We start from the raw sequence: 22,665 nt of genomic DNA, 5'->3' as shown, positions 1-22,665 counted from the left end.
AATCTCGGATTGTTCTGAAAAGATGATCCAAAGTGTCATAAGAGCGATCCACAAAAGAGATGATCTGTGTCTTTATTAGTAAATAAACTCTCATCAAGGGTTCCATAAGATGTAAAGTAAATACTTTATGCATTAATTTTTTTTGACACAGCATTTAATATTGATATACATTGTATTATAAAAATGTTTTGCATGACCATTTTTTTGGGTACATTTTTTTTTTGTACATGAGCATTTTATTGCATTTTACAATTATGCTATTTTAAAAAAATAAAATAATATGTGATTCTATTTTGTTATATTTCGAAGAGGATGCTATTTTGATATATTAATTTATAAACTATGTTAACAATTATCTACTTGATGATATGCAATTAGATTTAAAAATTGTTTTTTGTCTAACCCAATCATTACTCGTTATAACCCCCATGCCTCAGTGTAATATTATGATTTTTCTATTAGTTAAAATGTAGATGTAGATAATTTGGGTACGAAGAACTAACTAGCTAGATTAGAGAAAAATTAAGTTTTGAAGAACTAACTAGCTAGATTAGAGAATTTGATAATAACATTTCTCTAAAAACAAAATTAAATGTAAGTCCTACTAAAATATTATGGCAAATGCTAAATAGTGCCTCCGGGGCACTCTTTAAGTCTTAAATAGTAAGTTTTTTATAGAATTTTTATCGGAATGCGTAAAGTCTACGCATTGAAAATTGTAGTGTTTAACTTTTTGAATAAAAAGTTTTTTAAATGGAATGCTTAAAGAGTACCCCGGGGCATTCGTTAGCAAGACCCAAATATTATTAGTTGATTTTTTTTTTTTACATTACTAGTTTGTGCATATTCCTAACCAATAACCAGTAACCAACAAGCTTTTCAAGACAACAAGAAGAATCAAATATGAGTCCTCGTAGTATGATATTATTAATTGAACTTTTTTTTTTTTGTTAGTACATTACTAGTTCAACAGGTACAATCTTTGCACAGTAAATTTCAGTAATTATTTTCGAATTTTTTGCAACTTTTTTACCAAGAAAAAGAAGTTTATTGAGAATTTATTACGACCAGGGATGTGTAATTTTGTGTCGGTGTTGAAAGCAGGACAGTGTATAATTGGCGGGTCCACCTGAATCTGAATCAACCACACTTTTTGGGGGTTAAAAAGCACAAAGACAAAGTGTACTCTTATTTTGTCTCAAAAAATAATTACACGAATTTAATTACTTTTAAGGAATTTAATGAATGAATTTATTTTTTTAAGCTCGTACATTTAAGCTTTGTTTGGTTTTGAAGTTCATTCATCAATTTCCGTAATTTTTTTCTTTCTACCTTTTTTTCACAAAACCAAACACATTCTTAGTTATATAAAAATTCAATTTATGTCGATAAATTTTAACTCAATCGATAAAAATATTAAAATTATTAGGTAAGACTTTATAATTAGTATTTGAACTTCGTCCAACCACTTTGTCTGTATGGATTTATCCAATAACATTTATATGAGATAACATGAGTTTCTTCTAACTTAACTATAAAGTCTTGAATTCAATCTCCGACTTGAGTATGCAGTAGTATTAAAATTCTTAGATGAGTTGCAATCCATTTGGTTCTCATAAGACTCGAGAGATTTTTTATTTTTTTGGTGAAATGAGAGAAAAAATTTTACAATTGTGCGTGAAGGATATCCAATTTATGTCAACAAAAAAAATTATATTTATTATACTAATTAATACAAAAAAATTTAGATACTTTAACATACTTTGGCTCTTTTTCCTTTTGTTTGTAAGGAAGCTAAAAAAATAAAGAAAACACAAATTAAAAAGAAAAACTATTCATGAAGAAAATGTGTTTTCATCGTGTTGTTTTTAAGATCACAAACGTCTGGAGAAGAAGCATTAAGTCGGCATCTGAGGAGACTCCAAATTTAACGAAGAAAAATCTGCACATATTGATTCATCTTTGTAAGTGTCAAGTGTGTGATAAAGAAAAACATCGGTTTGATATAATATCTCTTTTATATCTTGGACCAAGACAACATTTAGTAGCGGACAAATTCATCAATAATCATGTTTTTGGCCAACAAGAGGCCCTCGCAGATAGCATACGGTCCAACTAGCAAAATGTAAGATGACATTTGAATGAAACTTGATAAGCCTACAAGATAGTGATCGAAGATGTTTATAATAATACTACCAAATTCAAATTGAACGGGAGAATCGAGCCAACTTTCATCCACATTAAGGATGACACATAAATAGTTAGGAAAAAACTAACATGTGTCGTAAGGGCACATTTTAAGATACTTCATACAGTAATTTTATCTTAAAAGTTATGCATTCAACTTTTACGAAGTCAAAATCTTGTTTTTTCCAATACAAAACTTTCATTTAAAGCTCCTTAGCACGTGCCCTTAGGGCACATATTAGCAAGACCCAAATAATTATTGTGGTTTCAATTGATATAACTTTCAACTAATTATTCGTTAGAAGTGGGGTAGAAACAACTTTTGAAGGTTTTGACCATAACTCAAATGTTAAAGGAAAGCCAACTTAAAGATCAAGTCTCATTATTTAGACACATCAAGTTGCGGTGTTTCCAAAATCATCAGAAACCAGCCAAAAATACGGAGTATCTGAATCTCTAGCGATACTATATTTTTTATTTGATTGACTACAGTAATACATAAATAAATTTATGAGATAAGATTTTTTTTTAATGGATAGATAAGATATTTCCTATATGATTTAAATGTCAATATTCTTACTACCATAGTACTAAACGTAGAAAATAGAATTAATTGAATTGTTAAATGAAGAGTAAAAGACAAATTTACAAAAATATTCTAAGGTGATTAATTAAGAAAAAAAATATGATAATGGAAAAAAGGCATGTTGACTGTTGATGAAAAGTAGAAATTGAGGAAACGAAACCAACTTTTTAGCTTTTGGCATTCCGTGAAGCCATCACGCAGCACATGTTTTTAATAACGTGACGCCATTTTCTCTCTCTCTCTCTCTCTCTCTCTCTCTCTCTCACCGCCTAGTGTGCATGTGCTCTCTCCCACACACTATTTCTCTCTCTCTACTCTTACTAGCTTCTACTACGAAAACGCACACATAACCAAAATTCAGTTGCGGAAGAAGAAGAAGAAGAAGAAAATCAAGTAAAACGAGATCTTCTTATTTTCAACACTATTTCTTCGTCTCTTCCGATCCAAAAATGAAGACTCGCAAAGCTTCAAATCCTGTTATCACCTTCGATCACAAGAGGTATTCACTTCACTCTCTCTTCTAGATCCATCAATTTCTACTTCATCATCGATTTCTCTTCCGTTTCTTTTCAAAAAAGTCTTAGGGTTGAGGGTTTTACTTTATTTGTTCTGTAACCGCTCCGTTAATAATCAAATTATTATTATTATTATTAAGTTCGATCTCGCTCAATTCAGTGTCAGTTAGTGTTCAATGTTTCGTTTCTTCATTTACTTAGAAATGATTGATTGATTATTGAGAATGAGGCAATGTTGCGTGAGTGTGTTTTGTGCGAAATGTTAAGTGCCTTTTGCTTCGGTGTTTGATTTTGTTTCAGTTTGTTGTTTAATGTTTTTAATTTTTGTTTTGATCGATTTCAATTCTATTAGTTCTTCATTTTCCCGTGTTAATCTGCATTTGGTAATTTTTTCTTGTGTTTTATCTACATGTAATTGTATTTTTGGAAATTAATAATGTGTATTTTGGTGTTGACAGGGATGCCTATGGTTTTACTGTGCGACCTCAGCACTTGCAGAGATACCGCGAATACGCCAACATATACAAGGTCTTGTCATGTTGCTTATTCTTCTTTTGTTTTAGGGGAAAGAATAAGAGAATAATGTGAAGGAAATTTAACTTTATGATCTTATTTTTGGATATATATATATATATATATATATATATATATATATATATATATATGTGTGTTACATGTTGGTGCTAATTGTTTTTCTTAACTTTCTCAAAGTGGAAAATGTGTAATATTCTAGTCTAGTCTGGCAGTTGTTTTGAGTTTAAAACTTACTCAATTGTGATTTCAGGAGGAAGAAGAGGAAAGGTCAGAGCGGTGGAAATCGTTTTTAGAGAGACAGGCGGAGACGGAGTCTTCTGAATTGAACACAAATGGATCAGCTGTGGTGGAAGATGAGAAGGTTTCTGGTGATGAAGCTGCCGGGAAAGAAGCCGATGCCAGCTCGGAGAATGGGGTTGATGGACATCGGGCAAGCGACCAGACGCCTGGTAGTCCAGCTGAAAATGGTAGTCAAAAGGAGGAGTTACCGACACCTGAGGAGACAAGAATTCATAGAGTCCAGTTATGGTCAACCATAAGATCGTCTCTTCATACTATTGAGGATATGATGAGCACTCGTGTAAAGAAGAAAGCTGTGTCAGTAAAAGACGAAAAAAATAAGAAAGGTGTGTCTAAAGATGAGCAGATTACTGAAACTGAGGAAGACTCTGATGAGGAGTTCTATGATGTTGAAAGGTCTGATCCTAGTCCAGATACTCCTCTTGTTGATGGCTTGAGTACCTCTGCAAATGGTATTGCTGCTGACGCTGCACCGCTAGAGGATTCGTCTCCTTGGAAAGAAGAGTTGGAAGTTCTTGTTCGTGGGGGAGTGCCAATGGCACTGAGGGGAGAGGTAACCTATATATACATGAGACATCCATTTCTTGTGAAGTGTTTTTATTTTTGGTGAGCTACCCTTGTTTGTTCTTTTGCTTCAGCTCTGGCAAGCTTTTGTGGGTGTCAAAGAAAGGCGGATAGAGAAGTATTATCAGGATCTACTAGCCTCCAATGGTGATTGTAAAATTAAAACTAATCATCAAAACACGCAATTAGATGACAGTGATGGGAAAACAAATGGAGAGTTCATACATGTACCAGAAAAATGGAAAGGACAAATTGAGAAGGTCCTTACCTGTGACACCTAACTTCGTTGCTCATGATGCTGTGATATTAACTTTACGACACTAGAATAAGATATTGTCGAAAGTCATCAATTGTTGCTTGTTTGTGTAGGATCTACCGCGGACATTTCCTGGTCATCCTGCTTTGGATGAGGATGGTAGAAATGCTTTGAGACGGTTACTTACTGCATATGCTCGACATAATCCCTCTGTTGGTTACTGTCAGGTCTCTGCTTCTGAAAATAATTTAATGTATTTAAGTATTTTAACAGAAGTTTTTCCCGGTGGTTCCGATGGATTTTGCTTGAAAAATCTATCTGTCAAACAATCTAATAAGGTGTCTGGATAAATATTTGTTCACATATAATCATGTTATACTATTTTTTTCTTTAAATAACTGGTGGCCAGAATTTTGTGACCTTCAAGTTATAGGCCAAGGAATCCAAAAACAATTGATAAAAAGAGCTTTAAAAGCCTGCCAGATCTGTATTTTCTATTTGGGAAGTAAACATCAACCACATATTGATTCACAGGCACAAAATGAATTATAGATCTTTGTTGAGGTAGTTTGGACTTTTGACCACCGTGTTTCCCAAGATGATATTATAATTAGTTGAAGACGATCTGTACCACTGTGGCATAACCTGTATCACTGTGGTGCAGAAATTGTTTATAGTTTATATCTATAGCAACATTTTCATGTGAAAGATCTTTGAGCTTGAAATATGTACAGAGCATGATTAGAATGGTTCATATATTTGAGATGATGTCTTACTCCTACATCGTATTGAAATTGTAATTGATTTGAAGAATACGATGCTTTATTATTCCTGCATTGTCTTAAGATGCTGTCTTACTCCTGCATGCCTGGCTGAAGGTGCAAAGATTCATAATCAATGCCTCACGGACACCTTTAATATCTTTGATTCATGAATATTAATGATCTGTACCACAACATGGATAATGAAATAATTTAAGCCAGAATTTATTGTATGCCTCATCACATGGACAGTCATATGTTCTTGACTTCTATAACCTATTGAATTAGCTTTTTGGGATAATTCAAATTGCAGGCCATGAATTTTTTTGCTGGCTTATTGCTGCTTTTGATGCCTGAGGAAAATGCCTTTTGGTAGGTCTTCATCTTCCTTAGATTTCTAGAGTATATACTCAATATGTGCACTTTTTCAAAGTATAGACTGTAGATATGGCTTCATCATTTTTTTTTTGAACAAGCCAAAATGAGATATATATATATATATAAAAATAGTCTATTAGCACAAGACGTGCCAATATGGCTTCATCATTTAAAATGGTCATGTATTTAATGAGTACCGATGTCATGAAGGAATGGCACCATAATTATGCAGCATCTTTCATATTGCAAATTTGAACTAATTTTATATCGCTATGATTTTTTGCCAGGACTTTAATGGGCATTTTAGATGATTATTTTGATGGCTATTATTCAGAGGATATGATAGAGTCTCAGGTATTTATTCTTATAAAGATATTTGAGTAAATTTTTTATTTTTATTTTTATTTTTGGAGTAAATTAAATTGCATTGTTTGAATTTTTTACATATATTCAAATACATATTTTATCAGGTGGATCAACTTGTTTTTGAAGAGTTGGTGCGGGAGAGGTTTCCCAAATTGGGTTTGTATACGTTTTAAATCTTTTTTATGTCTTTGAACTCACAAAGTGAAGTTTGTTTTGTAGTGTACCTTCCTTAATTGTTAATTTTTTTTTTCTCTGTGCTTCTTTTGCAGCCAATCATCTAGATTATCTGGGAGTGCAAGTTGCATGGGTTACCGGACCATGGTTTCTTTCCATTTTTGTGAACATGCTTCCTTGGGAAAGTGGTCAGGTTTTATGTTTTATCTATTGAATATTGTAGCTTAGTCTTATAATGAGCATTTGTTTTCTATAGCCTAAGCTTCCTCCTGATTTATTGTACTTATGTGTACTTCAGTTCTTCGAGTGTGGGATGTGCTTCTTTTTGAAGGAAACCGAGTCATGCTATTTAGAACTGCAGTTGCTTTAATGGAGCTATATGGTACTGGCTGAAAATATTTGTTGTTTATTGGGAAAGTAAACTAGATGCTTAAGCTTAAGTTATCCATATTGTCACGAGACGTAATTGCACTGTGTCCTGTAGGTCCAGCACTGGTAACAACAAAGGATGCTGGAGATGCAGTAACTTTACTTCAGTCATTAGCCGGCTCCACATTTGATAGCAGTCAGCTTGTATTGACAGCTTGCATGGGTTACCAAAATATAAATGAAGTTCGATTGCAGCAGCTGAGGAATAAACATAGACCAGCTGTAATAGCTGCAATTGAAGAAAGATCAAAAGGGCTTAAAGCTTTGAGGGATGCTAAGGGTCTCGTATCAAAGCTATTTGAGCAATCGAATAATGTGCCAGTACTTGGGAATTTATCCCGTTCAGAATCTGGATCTACTAATGCAGATGAAATTTTGATTAGTTTAACTGGAGAGGGTGAGATAGATTCAGCTCCAGATCTTTCAGAGCAGGTTAATTCTGTCTTTCCTTTTATCCACACCCCACTCCTGTTGTTAGAACATTGAAGTTAAATGATGCATTTTATTGTTATCTTGACAATTAATCACATTCTCAAATTACCAAGACAGAAAGTTTAAAAAACAGTTTTATGTATGTTCATGAGGATTCACCAATGAGTCCATTTATCTCAAATGAACCGTTAACGACAAGTTTTCATATAGTTAAAGTACAGGTAGTGTCCGCTGAGGATAATTGTTGTCCTCTACCGGTCCTTCACTCAATTTTATACCTTGATAAACATTTGCAAAATGCTTTTGGTATCTATTGGTAATTCAATGCCTCTGCAATTTATCAGAGTTGGGCAGTGTTTTGGTACATCATTGTTAAATACACAATTTGTCTAATGACATGGGATATTGTGTTCCATATGACATTGGTGTAAGATGTTAGTTTTGTTTTACTGTATAGCACTCAGTTCAGTTAATTATCACCACAACCTTTCTTACTTTGAAAATCTAATTTTAGAAGGATTGTACATTTGTACAACAAATGTATATCAGAAAACTAGGACTATGTGAAGATGAATTGTTTGAGACTATGAGGTTTTTTCAATTTTCTTTCCTATAAAAAAGGTTAGGAATTTGACTTTTAGATGAATGAATGCTCATCTACCAAATGAAAAAAACAGATAGTGGAAGGACGAAAATTTCCTGCATAATGTGACGCACTTATGAAAGGATGATTTCAATGCACAATGATTTTATTTAGGCTTGTATGGTTACAGATACACTCCTTAAACAGGATGAGAATGATAATGATTTTCCCCCCTCGTGAAATCTTTCCTAGTAACACGAAGTCGCTAACTTAAAATAAGGAATAAATTGTATTTGATTTTTTTCTATTTTTTTAAATAACTTAGTCACTGATTGCAATTATACTTCTAAAATTCATAAATGACTCTCTACCTTGTTTTATTCTTATCTTTGTTAAAAATGATTAATTAATTAAGGTGTCGAAGATATACATGCATGATTAAGTTTTTCTTATTGCCTGGACCCAGAAGTCTAACCTTCATAATCGTCAATCTAATGAAAAGAAAGCAACTAAGCACGACCTAATATAGTATTGATCTTATGTTGCTCGCTCTGTGCAGATTGCATGGCTGAAAGTTGAACTTTGCAGATTATTAGAGGAAAAAAGATCGGCTATTCTCAGGTACTTAAACAAAACACATTGACTCTTTGGTAAGAATTGATTTTTTTAATCAGACAATTAGATGGGAATAACTAGGAGCAAGCTCCAAGTACAGTATCAATGGAAAACAAATGTATGAAAGAAAATAAAGGTATAGGAGAACCAGGAATGTGTTAGAAACTGGTACCAAAATACAATCTAATTGTAGAAACTGACTTTTATTGATGGGGGAATATGTTTCCAATGGAAACAGAATTACACAGACTATAGAGAATGCAGAATTCACACATAAACTAAGGAAATAGGTAGTCTATTGTTACAAGGCAATTCCTATCCAAACAATTCAAAAGAGGTAGTCTATGTTTCCAAGGCAATTTCTACCCTATCTTATATTGTTCTCTAATAAGAAGTCTAAAACTCTGCCCCTAGGCCTAAGCCTCCCAGAATTCCCTTACAAATTCATCCCTCTTATGGTTCTATTCCTTCCTTCATATTCCCTGGACTCCACAAGGTTTCCATACTTTCCTCTTGCCTAATTGGTTGCTGTCCATTCTATTAGTTTCTTCCCTGACAGATTCCTCCACTCCAATTCCTGTCATACCCTTATCATTCCTCTCTTTATTTCTTACACTCGAACCATGGTGTCACTTGGCCTAGAAACGGGAACTCCACGGTCATGTGTATTTTTTCTGTGAGTGTTCTAAATTTTGAATTGATTACTTCCATTATTACGCTATAGACTTAGGCTTGGCAGTCTGGACTCCAGACTAAAGAATGGTGAGTGGACAAATCTTGGAGTCCTATAGTCTTATCTGATGTAACACAAATGTTGATTTATTGCGCAGGGGAGAAGTTAAAATCTGTAATTTTACTATACAAATTATTGCATCTTTTACATTTTATTACGCTATAGACTTAGGCTTGGCAGGCTGGACTCCAGACTAAAGAATGGTGAGTGGACAAATCTTAAATTCCTACAGTCTTATCTGATGTAACACAAATGTTGATTTATTGCGCAGGGGAGAAGTTAAAATCCGTAATTATTGTATTTTTTACATTTGAAGAGCTTGGGCATGGTTATTGGTGTAGGAGTCTTCTTTCTTTAGTGGATACCCACTAAAGTGATTAATACTGCATACATAATAATAGATTAATGTGGTTAATGTATTCTCCTTTATAATAAAGAGTGTCCATTGGTCTTTGATACTTATTGTCCTTTTTCCACTGAAATTACAAGAGGTTTTTTCCCCCACTTTTTGCTTATGCCTTTAAATTTCTTCCCTTTTATCAGAGCAGAGGAGCTTGAAACGGCGTTAATGGAAATGGTTAAGCAGGACAATAGGCGGCAACTAAGCGCCAAGGTACGGCACTTGTCAGTTTGTCCAATTCTCAGTGGGTGATTATTGCTAGACCTGTGGCTGTGGCAAATATGATCATTGATTATTGTCTTGTATGATGCACAAATATGCCAAAATTGGTGTTTTTTTATTATAATTGTATGCTACGCTGTTATTCATAATATTGCTTTATCCACTTTTTGCATGTTCTATATTTTCTTGGTATACCTACCACTTGCAAAGCACCGGCCGGCACTATCCAGGATACAAATTAGTTTAAGTGGGCTGTAGTGCTTATATAGTTAAATAATTCTTTTTGAACCCAATTACTCCCTCTAGTCCTTAATATAAGAAAAATATTATTTTTTAGATTCGTTGAGTAACTAATGTATTTGGTCTATATTATAAACCAATAGTTACTCAATTCTTATATTAAGGATTAGAGGGAGTAGTAGTTACATTAGCCGTCTTGCAGTCTGAGCTCTAATATTGTTCTTTATGAAGCTTATGTGTAAATTCTTATCATCTCTAGGTAGAGCAACTTGAAGAAGAGGTTGCTGAGCTTCGACAAACACTTTCTGATAAACAAGAACAGGAAACTGCAATGCTTCAGGTTTCCTTTTTACTCATAATTTATACTTTCTTTGGGTAAAATAGGTTGTGTCACTGTCAAAGTAAGAATTTATTTCTGATAGGTCTTGATGCGAGTGGAGCAAGAACAAAAGGTGACAGAAGATGCTCGCAGGTTTACTGAGCAAGATGCAACTGCACAAAGATATGCTTCCCAAGTGCTTCAGGTTAGCTTTTCTCTTTCATATATTATTGCCATTCTATTCCATTAGTTTCTACCTCAGTTGAAAGCTTATCAATTCAAGACTTGTCTTTGATAAGATGTGGTGCTTTCAGGTTAATATCAAATCAGTTTTGAGCTTTAGTTTGGATAGTATACATTGGTTTTGTCGTTCATTTTGTACGTTTAACATCCAGTTGGCATTTGTTAGGAGTGTAGGAGTTTTACTTGTTAGATGATGTGTCTTGTAGCATCATTATTTCTCAAAAAGCCATTCATTTCTTTGGGTGTCATTGTATTGTAGTGGTGTGGCATCAATTTCACAAATATCCTGCCAAATGTTGTACTTGAATCCCTACATTAAGGGCAAAATTTTGAGCCAAATTGATGTTTCTTTTGTAACCTTTGAATGCTGGATAATAGCAAATTATGTCATCACACTTTTCTTCGGTGTGTTGGTGGATGCGTCATATTTGACATACCTAATTAGCTTCCTTTAATATCAACTGAGTTGCCTTGTTCTAAATACTAGTATTTATAAATCTCTATGCTTATCCACATTATGTCATTTCCCTGATAATACTTCATGCTGCCTTGTACTGCTAAATTATATTTCAATCATAACACTGGTGATTTTTCGAACTGTAACATCTGACTATCATCCATCAAATATTTTTGTTTTGCAGGAAAAGTATGAAGAAGCAACTGTTGCACTTGCAGAAATGGAGAAGAGAGCAGTTATGGCAGAATCTATGCTGGAAGCTACATTGCAGTATCAGTCTGGCCAGACTAAACTGCAACCATCTCCACGGTATGTTTCAAGTGTTTGAAATATTTGATTCTTTAATGCATGTGCACCCGCAGCTTTTTTTAACGGTCTAGCTTTAGATTTATTCTTTGAAGTTAAAATCACCTCCAACGACATTCAGCATCTAGGAAGCACCACAATAGTAGTTAAACCGTGCTCTAAACCCATGGTTGAGTACCCAAAAATATTAATGTCAATTTCTTTTTCTATTTCATAAAAATGCCTATAGTTGCTGGATAAATATCGGAAAGGAAAAGAAAAATAACTAGTCTATATTGTTTATGCTTGTTTATGCTCAAAGCCCTCTATAGATGATCTTGACTTTATACCTTGTTGCTTTATAGATCTTCACAGCCAGAATCTCCAGGATCTAGAAACAACCAAGAGCCTACGACAGATATCCCTCCTAGGAGGATAAGTTTGCTTTCTCGTCCATTTGGACTTGGATGGCGTGATCGAAACAAGGTTAGTTTCAAAAGCCATTGCGGAAGATTCAATGTTTTTATTAGTTATTATTCTTTTTCCATGGTTACTTTGTTGTGACTGAAAACCTTATTTGTTAACTTTGAATAGGGTAAACCTGCTAATGTGGATGAACCAGCTGAGGTTGAAAGTCCCGTAAGTCAACAAGAGGGAAATGGCCTTAAAGTACAGGATGAGGTGGAAACAAGATAGTATCAATCAATACATTTCTCTTTACTTCCCCAGACGGTTTGAGGAGCAAGAAATGAGTTCCCTGGCTGAAATTTTTGTTCTGGGCGAACATATATTTTCATATATTTCATTAATTGTTTGTTCTTTATCGTATGTCATAGAATAATAATAGTATTGGAAAGTAAGTGTACGAATTGTGATGCATCTCACCTTTATTGTTCTATACAGGTCATATAATGTGTTTTGCACAGTTATTATATATAAAAATGAGGATAAAAAATGAAATTCCTAAAGGTAATGGAAAAGGTAGATTAAGTAGATAATTTTTTAATGGAAATGACAATGAAAAAGTAAAACAACAAATTAGAGACAAAATGATGAAGAGAAAGTGTTTTAATTTGTTTATTATGATTAAACAAATGGTGGAAAACATATATGTCCCACTGTCGAAAAAAATTAATGTGTTAAAGAAGTATAAGGGGATGGAAAATATTTACATTTTATGTAATACGAAGACTTTTGATAAAAATATTTAAACATGTAAATATTTTCATAATATTTATTAAGGAAATTTTCATAATACTCATGTAAATATGGTACTTATATGTGTATGAGATTGCTCTTTAGTCTTAAACAACGTTAATTGATTTTTTTTTCCCTACAAACATTATATTGGGAGACTTCGTGAAAGAAAAACATCATGTTGGGAGACTTTTTTGTGACAACTGACAATTATATTGGGACACTTGGTAATGAATATGTTCAAAAGTCCAACCAAGTCTTCCAATACTAGATGTACAAAGTTTTCACTATTGTTTAATGGTGATTAATTTTTGTAGAGATTTTTTTTTTCTCTCAACCGAATTTATTTAATCAAGAATAAGATATGAAAATTCATGATGACTATTTGTTTAGGGGTTCAAATTCTTTACTATTTAAACTATAACTATTAAAATCTTAATTATGTCATGAAACTCTCACTTTTTTTACAGTAAATTTTTTTTGTTGCTTTTGACAAAAAAAATATTGTGAAATTGACCAAATCATGTCAATTCTTGTTTTAATATTGTTTTTATTCTTGTTTTCAAACACAGTGGCTTAAAGTCAATAATAAAGTGGTGCAATGAAAAATCTAGCATGATAGCTGGGGGCAATGGAGAGGCTAGTAAGGCTATACAAATTGATATGTGTTATCAGATCAGGCTATTTTAATCGGTGTCGCTTACTAATTAAGTTTTTAACATTGCATGAAAATTAAATTCATATTATTATTATTATTATTATTATTATTATTATTATTATAAAAAAAAACCCTAAAACGTGCAAAATATAATAGCATGGCCTTTCTTTCATTCATAATAACACAGCTAAAAATGGAAGCTGATAAATAGAACTTCCATGTTGTATTTATAGTTCTCATTTAGCTAGCAATGGTCTTTAGTTGACAGGAATGATGGTTAAATACACAATTGATATCAAATCTTCACCCACAAAACAAAACAAAATAAATCACCGCAATGCATTTGTGCGACTATGTACGAAAATAATTCCATTGTCTCCCCGGCTAATTCTGACCTTATTGTCACTGAATCTGCAAAGGAAGAAGGTTCAACTAATTAGTTAAGGATATAAGAAAGAGAAAATCCTTAAGCATACAAAATCTACTATATTGAGCAGCAAATCCAATACTACATATATACTGGATGTATTAATTAAGAGAGAACATGATTTCTTAGAAGATATGTCATCTTACAGAATCTCCAAGATGAACTTCTTGCCAAATTCTAGGGGATATCCAAATGGGCCACCAATTATGGCTGCATCGTCCATTGTAACCTCGTACACTTTAGGGGCACTTTTTCTGTCAATTTTTGGACAAAACAAGATGCAAGAAACATCAAGTCCAGTTGATATATATTTCCGACAGAGACTGGAGAAACGTATACGCATTTATTATGTTCGTAAAGGACCCTCCCTTGAACATCGGTGAACTTTAAAACGATGGAAACTTACACAAATGTTCCAGTCATGGAGAACTTCAGCCCAAGCAAGATATCAACCACATACTTTATTCCTCCATTCTTCCCAACAATCTGTAACAATCATTGTAATGCACAAACTGAAAATGTGAGGCAACATTGGTTGCAAATTGGCAATTGAAGTAATGTACAAGATGAACCTGATACCTGCTTTCCCATCAGACCATTGGCAGCATTCTCTAACCAACTATCCGTCACAGTCTGTAGAGAATAAGGTGTTTACGTTTATTTCCCAAAACAGTTAACTTCAAATGAATCAAAATAACATTAGTTGGAACTTCTCATTTGTATTTCAAAATCTACCTGTGAATTCCATATCATCTGCCACTCGCCCTCTTCTAGTTCAGGTTCTTCCCCAGAATTCTTATTTAAGGAAATGAGTTTATCTATTTCCTGTTGGAATTAAGGATGTGAAAAATAGTGACAATGAAAATATTCCAGTTACGTTTATTGAAAAGAAAAACAGCACCCTTACCTCTCTAACACCCACCCCCGATGAAATTGCTGTTAATAACTTCTGCTTTGGTTCAGTTTGCTTCTGCAGCACAAATGTGGTTCCCTGCACTATATATATGCTGCTGATAAGTCTTGGAAACAAGTTTTTATAAAAAATACTTTCATGTGCTAGATGATCTATCCTTTTCCATGAGGAAAGGAACAAAAGACTATTAAGATAATGCTTATATTGAAAATGCCTAATCACCTTATTTCCTCTTGAAATGCGAAGGTTTCCTGAATGCGATAAGTATGTGGTGTCTAACCAACCCTTTGCTTCATCTCCAAGTAGCTTAAATGGAACTGGATATGGAACTTTAAATGGAAGAAATTTAAATGAAAAGGCAGCTCTGTCAAACCTAAAAAGGATTCTTTTTCCATCTCCAATGGATGCTGCTGCCTGTCAAATTGAAAGACATGAATATAAGAACAAAAGAGCAACAGCCAAGTCTTTGTCCCGCTAGATTGGATCAGCAAATAAATCAAATGTCACTTGACACTTTCAGAAACCAAATTTTCATGTTTTTTGTATGACAAGCACAGACACAAAGGAAATTCAATTACCATGCTATACGCGACGCAAAGATACAAAAGAAAGCCTGAAATTTATCCATATTAACTCCTGATTGTTTAGAACCACATAGCAAGTAAATTAGCCGTAGTTGTGAACAACACTTATAAAAAATTGCGAAGAGAAAGCCAACCTTAAAATCTATTTGGGATAATTTATTTCACAATATTGACTATTGACAAAGCCTCTTAAACTAAAAACTCTGTCTCACCTAGTACTACTACTACCAAAAAAAGTTGAATTGAACATAGAAATGTGTATTAAATATATGATATCTTCAGTTGAACTTATTTAGTATTACCTCCACTTTGAGCTCACCAATGGCATCAGAAAATGACACAATATTGCTTACACGTGGATCATTCGTTCGAAGATAAACCTCTTGAAATACACTAAAAAAATCAACCCCAACAAATGTTCTCTGAAAGAGCAATATAGAATACCATATTTTGAGTCATATCATTAAGCAATTTATGGGGTATGTCTTGAACAGGTCAGCGACACTTTTTCTGGTAGGTAGCCAATATCAGTTTGACGTAAATTTCAGTTCAACATGCCTAAATTTACAGAATGGACTTGACTTAGAAACATAATATATATGCAGCTTTTAGTCGGTCCTTAGGCCGGATACCGAGTCTTCAAAAAATATATAGTAATATATGCAGCTTTCCATTAGGGATTTAAGAAAAGATTATATTAGTACTATCATGAAGACTAACAATTTGTCCTGTGTCATTCAAGAGACAACCTTATGGTTGTCATAATTACTGTATAAATTATTCTTTCAAAGAATCAAATATAACATTGAGAAAAACTGAAGTCCTACATGAAAAGAGATAGAGTTTGAAAAGAATTTCTATAGAAAGACACCTAAGCTCCACTATATTATATCGGCACACCAAGCTCAATAATGCTAGGTGTGAGGAGGTATATTGCTGAGGAAGAAACTCTTCATAAGATAGTTCATTCACAAGAAATGAAATTTTACTTTGAACTGCTGAAAAATAAACAAATTTTAAAAGAAGTACTACATTTTTTCCAAAATAGTCACTCTTAACATTTATTTACAGAATTGGGTCCAAATGCAAGCAACTCATGGCAAATGAAAAGTAGGTCTCCATTTGCTGATATTATGGTGTGGTGAATGAAACTCCACCTAATTAAAATATTCTTTTGTAAGCAAAATTCCAAACTAGTGTGTTTTTCATAGCATCGTTGTAAAATTTAGGTAATAACTAAAATATTATAAATGAAAGTCAATAAACCATTTGGAAATGTGTTTAACAACCTGAATGGGCGATGCTGTTCCAGGTCTTGTAGTGAAAATGAGCTGCCAGCGACCCTCGATTAAACTTGAGTTTGTCTGCAGAATAGAATTTCATGCCACAGACTTAATGTATGTTTAGTTCCACGTTTTGTGCTAAAATTAAATCTTTAGATGTGGAATTGATTTTAAAATGTTTGGATGTTTTTTAATAATATAATTGATTTTGCTTTTAGAATTGATTTTTACACTCAATTTTACTATTCAACTCACTTTTATGAATCTGTAAACATAAACCAGTTTAACTAAAATGAATTCATTTAGAATGAGTTTTGGCCAGCACAAAACCAAAGACATTAATTGATTTATCTACTTAGAAAACAACATGGTACCAAATAAAGTTACTTGTCTAGGACTCTACTAGCTTGGTTGGTTCCAACTACTAGAAAAATACTACTAATAATTATTGATGTTGACAGAAAAGGTTAAGTACCTAATTCTTAATGGCATTCTTAATGGCAAGGAAAAATGACGCAAATAATAATATTAAGTTGTTTACAGAGAGAGATACGAACCGGATCAGGAACACCCCCTCCTAAACTTTCGAGGACTTGAATAGCACGCTCAATAGACTGAAAAGGAAATGAAACAAATTGAGATGACATGAAATGAAAGATTAAGAAAGAAAGATAGAAAGAGTAAGAGAGACAGAGAGACGTTGAGTTGCTGAGGAGAAGTAGAACGTCCTCGTCCTTGGATGCCGATAAGTGCTTCGATGAGTGAGTTTTCAGATTCAGTAACTGATAGTTGCTCAACTTGAGAACACTGAAACACGAAGCTGTTATATTCTCTACTACTAGATTTTGAGGGATTGGGAGAAACAAAAGTTGAACGGGAAAATGATGAGTGAAACCCTATATTATTATTTACATTCACAACTCTGAGAGTGAGAGCCATTGTTGTTACAGAGAGAAAGAAAGAGTGAGTTCTATTTTTCTGTTATGTGTATGTGTGGATGGCGCCAAGATGGAATTAAATACGTGGCAAAACAGGAAGAAATATCAAGATATTGTCTGTCCCACTTTCAAGCTTCATCATCCACAAATCACCTTATATTGCCATTCATTCATCACACAATATATCCATAAGGAATATTTTTGTGCTTTTTCATTGAAATTGGGATTAATTCTGATTCTGATGTACTGTTGAAAATAACCACTAACAATACATAATTTGTAAGATTTTAAGATTGAAATGAAAGTATGATATTTTTAATGACCCATCGACGATTAGGATTGTTATAACAATACAAAAGATCTTTACATTACATTATCTGTACATATCAATTAAAAAAAAATTAGTCTTATGCGCCATTCATTCACAACATAAATAAAATAAATTAAAATAATTTTGTTTACAACCGTATTATTACAATGTATCAACTATCATTTATCAGTGATTAATTATCAAAGAATCTACTAGCCATACAAGGTAGACTCCCAATCTGATTTTGTCTTGGGGGAACTGTTTTACAATACATAAAGAAAAAAACTGGACACACTAAAGTAGGAGCTTCCAATGCACAATCTATTTGTCAGTCAACTGGCACCACATTCTTCTCACACATCGAATGCTCGAAAGAAACATGATTAGAAGCACGAATTTAAAGCAAAGCATTCAAATTAACTACACAGAAGTAAAGTCAGAAGCTTGAGAGCCTTTAAAGTTACAAGCATCTCCTGATAGGATGGCATCATGTTACATTCGACTCAAAAATAAAAGCCTAGGGATCCCACCCTAACTGGGTCTGCAGCAGCTATTATGGATTCCGCAATCAGTTCAAAAAATCAAGGATACTTGCCACTGCAAACTCTAATACCAAATAGATTTAATTATGAGATCAACTGAGGAATAAGTTAACCACGTATTATACAATGGTGTATTTTTCACCCTTGACCTAATAGCTCAAATAGCATCTGCAAACATAGGAAACAATGGCATATGTAAGCTAGAGTAGATAGTATAACAAAAGTGTAACAGACTTGAGACAAAGGATCACACGGATGACCAAAGTTTTAGATGCAAAATAGATCAAAAGATCCTTCTGTTCAACCTATTCAAAAGATAAATAACACATGGCTTCTCTTCAAATACACAACACTGTGCATTGTAATAGCATGTTGAATCCTTTGAGAAAAGAGGAAGAAAAAAAAAACAGTTACCATCATAATAATCACTTCCATTTTCTCCTCTGCGGTAGTTGTTTTCCAGCATCGTTTTCTGTGCAAACCCATGTATATCATTCAGCTTAACTCAACAAAATTGCCACGTCAAACTGTGAAATTGGATACTCCTTTGAAAGATCTGGTAGAAATACTGCTTTAAATCAAAGTTGAAGTTCAAGCTCCCAAACTATAAGAGCAATAGCCAGGTTTCACACCAAAGTCAATATGGCAGCTCCCATATTTGTGTACCATGGTTATGCTAAGACTTCCATTCACTTGCACTTGCAAGGAAAAAAGGACATTGCATAATCAGATACCACTTAAATCTGAATTAAGTCAACAAATACTGCATATTTAAATAACTAGACAAAATATATAATTAATACTGTGGTAGTTTTCCTCACTAGAAAGAACTATTCAGCAGTCTGACAAAATTCAATCATATAGAGAACTACGAACAATAAAATAAAGAAAATCAATTTCATGAATTAACTAAAAGTAGAAAAAGTACATGGTGGTCATTAGTTCTCCTTACAAATTCACAGGTTCTTTACATGTCATTGAGTTAAGTATTTTTAACATACACTTTAATCCCTTGTACACAAAGGAACCTGCAAACTTAGGGACCTCTCCTACTATTTTCTACAGACCTAGGCAACCAAACCCCCGCCCCTGAAAGAAAAAGGAAAAAAAAAAAAAAAAGACAAATGAAGGAAACTCAGCTACAGTCACATATCCAAAACTAAGAGATGTGACTGTGAAGACAACCCTTCCCTAATCTTTCATTTTACCAAACCATACAATTAGAAAAAAGAGACAAAATAAAGGTAAACTACTAATCTACGGGTCTGCAAATACCACCAATGTATGCATTAAAAGTAGTAGCATTCACTCGCTAGCCTTCCCATCAAAAGCCTACTTGAGTAACAGCTTCAGCTACTGAGCAACAGACAAATCATCATCTCCGGCAGTCTCTGAACTTGTCCCAACTATCTGACTCTTGCATTCATCCTTCTCACTCACTAAGCCATTTGTACTTTCATTTGCTGCTTCATGGGTTTTTGGTTCATCAATTCCATCGATCATTTCATTCTCACCACTCTCTTTTTTATCGACAACATCTGTTAAACACTGTTGTGTATCTAATTCATCCTTCTCGTCCTTCACTTCATTAAACACAAAGCTACCTCCCATTTCATTACCTTTGATCTCATCCAGATTTGAAACCACCTCACTTGGAACAGGCTCTTCCATAAAAAGATCATCTACACCTTCAGCTTCTGAAACTCCATCAATGTCTAACTTAGCAGCAGCATTGGCCTCAATGCTTCCATTTCTCCCACTTTCCAGCATTGAATCAACCATCTCGACATTGTTCTCAATTCCCATAATAGGGACATCAGATCCCCCATCACTTTCATTTTCAGACCCATTTTCCACCACTTCCTCATTGACATCTTCCACAGCCTGGTTCTGCCTCTCAAGAAACAGCATCCTCCTTCGTAAATCACCTAACTCCCTCTCCATTAAGAAAAGGCGCTCCCTCAGTGTCAAATTCTCTTCCTCCAATTGTGCTATGTGAGAATCCTGATCATCTACCCTATTCTCTAAGACATTATTATAATCACCACCTCCATAATTTGGGTATATCATCTCAAACCTGCTCAAATCATGGTCCAACCTCCTTTCCACCTCCACATGTTCCTCCACGTCACTCTCACTCGACCCACCACCACCATCCTCTTCATCTTCATCATCATGATTATCTCGAAGCCTAATCAAACCCTTCATCGACCCATATCCATCAACACCCCACTCTTCCTTCGCCATGTCTCCCAACATCTCCCTCGAAGGAGACAATATAGGCGTGGGAAGCACAGCCGGAGTGACAGGACAAGGCGACACAAGCGACGCAATACCACCAGATTTCTTGGCACGAATAATAAACGAAGTCGTATTCCTAGGCGCATAAGGTGCAAATCTAGCATTAAACTTCTTCTTAGGGTAAAACTTACGAGCTTTTAAACGATTCTGAGATTGCAACTCATGAAGAGTAGGTGGTTGGTAACCACCACTGTTGTTTGGTGGAATACCGATGGAAATACTTTGATTAGGTTTTTCCATTCTCCTAATGTCTTTGCGCTTATCGCTAACCTTCTTTCCCTTCCAGTTATTGTTATTATTATTATTATTACTTCGTCCAGGCTTCAAAGGAGGGAAATTAGGTTTCATATTAGGGTTCTGAAATTTCATGTTAGGGTCCAGAGGTAGCTGTTGAGACCAAACCTTATTATATCCACCACCACGATTCATCGTCGGAGGCTGATTCTGGTTCATCATCTTCATCTGTGGCGGCTGAGATTGCTGATTAATTCCTTGATTGTGTGTGTGAGAGAGTAACTGAGGTTGAGACTGGTTAATTACCTGAGGCTGATTCATCATCGGAACTTGATTCATCATCTGAGGCTGATTCATCTGGTTCAAATTCATCATCATCTTCGATTGATCGTTCATCGTTACAAAACCCTACGCAAGATAAAAACTGACGAAAGATTTCTCGAAATTTGAATGATTAGTTAACAGAAAAACAAAATTAACGCCGATCAGAAAATTGTTGATCGGCAGATCCGATTCGAAACCCTAAATCGTATTTTTGGGAATTAAGGTAGTAAGGGTGAAACCGTTTTGTGAGCGATTTCACAAGAGGAATAAGATTGAGAAACCCTGATTTTGATTATCTGTGATTTACTATTATTGATTGATTGATTGAAAAGTGTGTGTGGTTGGTTATCGTTGAAGGAGATGAAGAAAGATCTTGTTTGTTTCTTCATGCGTGCGAACCGAAGAGACTTATATATTGCATTAGGAATATAGTGGGCGGCTAGATTTTCATCTAATAAATCGACGGTTACGATTTTAGATGCGCTATCAACACACGTCATTCAATGCTTAAAGATCGATTCTCATTTATCCTTTTATTTTTTTTATTTTTTTTTCACACACTTATATTTGAATATTGGTTTCCATTAATGAGATTTTTTTAATATTTGAATATTATTTTATATTTATGTTTTTTATTCAAGAAAATATAAATTAAAATCTAAAATTGTAAAAATTATTAGGGTTAGGTTTGTACTCAGCAGTTGAGGTTGTCTCGTATTCTTTTAGGTCTTCTAGGACTCAAACTTGGGTATTGCAAGATCACATATTGAGAGATAATGAAATACTCCCTCCGTCCCAAAATATAAGCAAAAGTGAGTCAAAGAAACTTGATGTATTTGGTTAAAGATTTGGAACAAATACATCCACTTTTGTTGATCAACTTTTGCTTATATTTTGGGACGGAGAGAGTATATGGTATGGACTCTGATTTTGACATTGTCTTTGATAGTCTCCGTAATATGCTTTTGGCTTTTGACTTTAACGGTTTTACTAGCAAGGACACTGTCCCCCATAAAGCCCAACATGCTTTGGTGAGTGACCTTTTTTAGTAAAATTGTTCAGGATATGAAAGTCAATTTTTACATGACAACTAGATAGAAAACAGTTTTTGGGTGTTTGCAAGCATCTCATGCTCAAGATTTCCTCTTAACTATCTTCATTGATGGGCTGGGGCAACATATGTCACCGGTAGAGTATCTCACTATTCTCAAATACCGCCTCATGATTCCATTATTTCCTAGTTATGAGGTTTGTTGTCGTAAAGCGTGTCTGGATTAATTTAGAGATCATGCAGTTCACCGTAGGGAGTTTCCAAGTTTTAAATATAGGCATGACTTTGTCAGACATGTTATTTTTGTGATATTTTTAACTGCGC

At 34.1% G+C, this 22,665-nt stretch overlaps 3 protein-coding genes across 5 annotated transcripts; 1 reads left to right on the top strand and 2 right to left on the bottom strand.

Moving 5' to 3' along the window:
- The first annotated feature begins 2,903 nt into the window (after positions 1 to 2,903).
- LOC123902686 (TBC1 domain family member 8B-like) lies at positions 2,904 to 12,547 on the top strand. The gene is made up of 18 exons (XM_045952470.1): positions 2,904 to 3,272; positions 3,747 to 3,816; positions 4,073 to 4,675; positions 4,761 to 4,946; positions 5,056 to 5,169; positions 6,017 to 6,075; positions 6,369 to 6,435; positions 6,552 to 6,603; positions 6,717 to 6,809; positions 6,920 to 7,003; positions 7,106 to 7,482; positions 8,625 to 8,686; positions 9,957 to 10,026; positions 10,535 to 10,615; positions 10,698 to 10,799; positions 11,479 to 11,603; positions 11,945 to 12,065; positions 12,174 to 12,547. The coding sequence occupies exons 1-18, from the start codon at positions 3,223 to 3,225 to the stop codon at positions 12,273 to 12,275; spliced, it is 2,418 nt and encodes an 805-aa protein (XP_045808426.1). The 5' UTR covers positions 2,904 to 3,222; the 3' UTR covers positions 12,276 to 12,547.
- Positions 12,548 to 13,584: 1,037 nt separating this feature from the next.
- LOC123883806 (probable plastid-lipid-associated protein 12, chloroplastic) lies at positions 13,585 to 17,753 on the bottom strand. Of its 3 annotated transcripts, XM_045932744.1 has the most exons (11): positions 17,341 to 17,753; positions 17,199 to 17,255; positions 16,648 to 16,722; positions 15,661 to 15,780; positions 14,997 to 15,188; positions 14,769 to 14,852; positions 14,597 to 14,686; positions 14,441 to 14,494; positions 14,268 to 14,347; positions 14,008 to 14,115; positions 13,585 to 13,845 (listed from the first exon to the last, which is right to left on the bottom strand). In XM_045932744.1, the coding sequence occupies exons 1-11, from the start codon at positions 17,578 to 17,580 to the stop codon at positions 13,764 to 13,766; spliced, it is 1,182 nt and encodes a 393-aa protein (XP_045788700.1). In that variant the 5' UTR covers positions 17,581 to 17,753; the 3' UTR covers positions 13,585 to 13,763. The 3 variants fall into 3 exon arrangements, with proteins under 3 accessions (XP_045788700.1, XP_045788708.1, XP_045788713.1); XM_045932752.1 differs by lacking the exon at positions 15,661 to 15,780 and having other exon boundaries at positions 17,341 to 17,639; XM_045932757.1 differs by lacking the exons at positions 15,661 to 15,780; positions 16,648 to 16,722 and having other exon boundaries at positions 17,341 to 17,640.
- A 1,561-nt stretch (positions 17,754 to 19,314) lies between these two features.
- LOC123909235 (transcription factor stalky) lies at positions 19,315 to 21,710 on the bottom strand. Its single transcript, XM_045960039.1, has one exon. The coding sequence runs from the start codon at positions 21,360 to 21,362 to the stop codon at positions 19,785 to 19,787; it is 1,578 nt and encodes a 525-aa protein (XP_045815995.1). The 5' UTR covers positions 21,363 to 21,710; the 3' UTR covers positions 19,315 to 19,784.
- Positions 21,711 to 22,665: the final 955 nt, after the last annotated feature.

Source organism: Trifolium pratense, linkage group LG1, assembly GCF_020283565.1.
Source record: "Trifolium pratense cultivar HEN17-A07 linkage group LG1, ARS_RC_1.1, whole genome shotgun sequence".
NCBI lineage: Eukaryota > Viridiplantae > Streptophyta > Magnoliopsida > Fabales > Fabaceae > Trifolium > Trifolium pratense.
The sequence above is the reverse complement of the archived record's forward strand: the minus strand, read 5'-3'. Positions and strand labels throughout refer to the sequence as shown.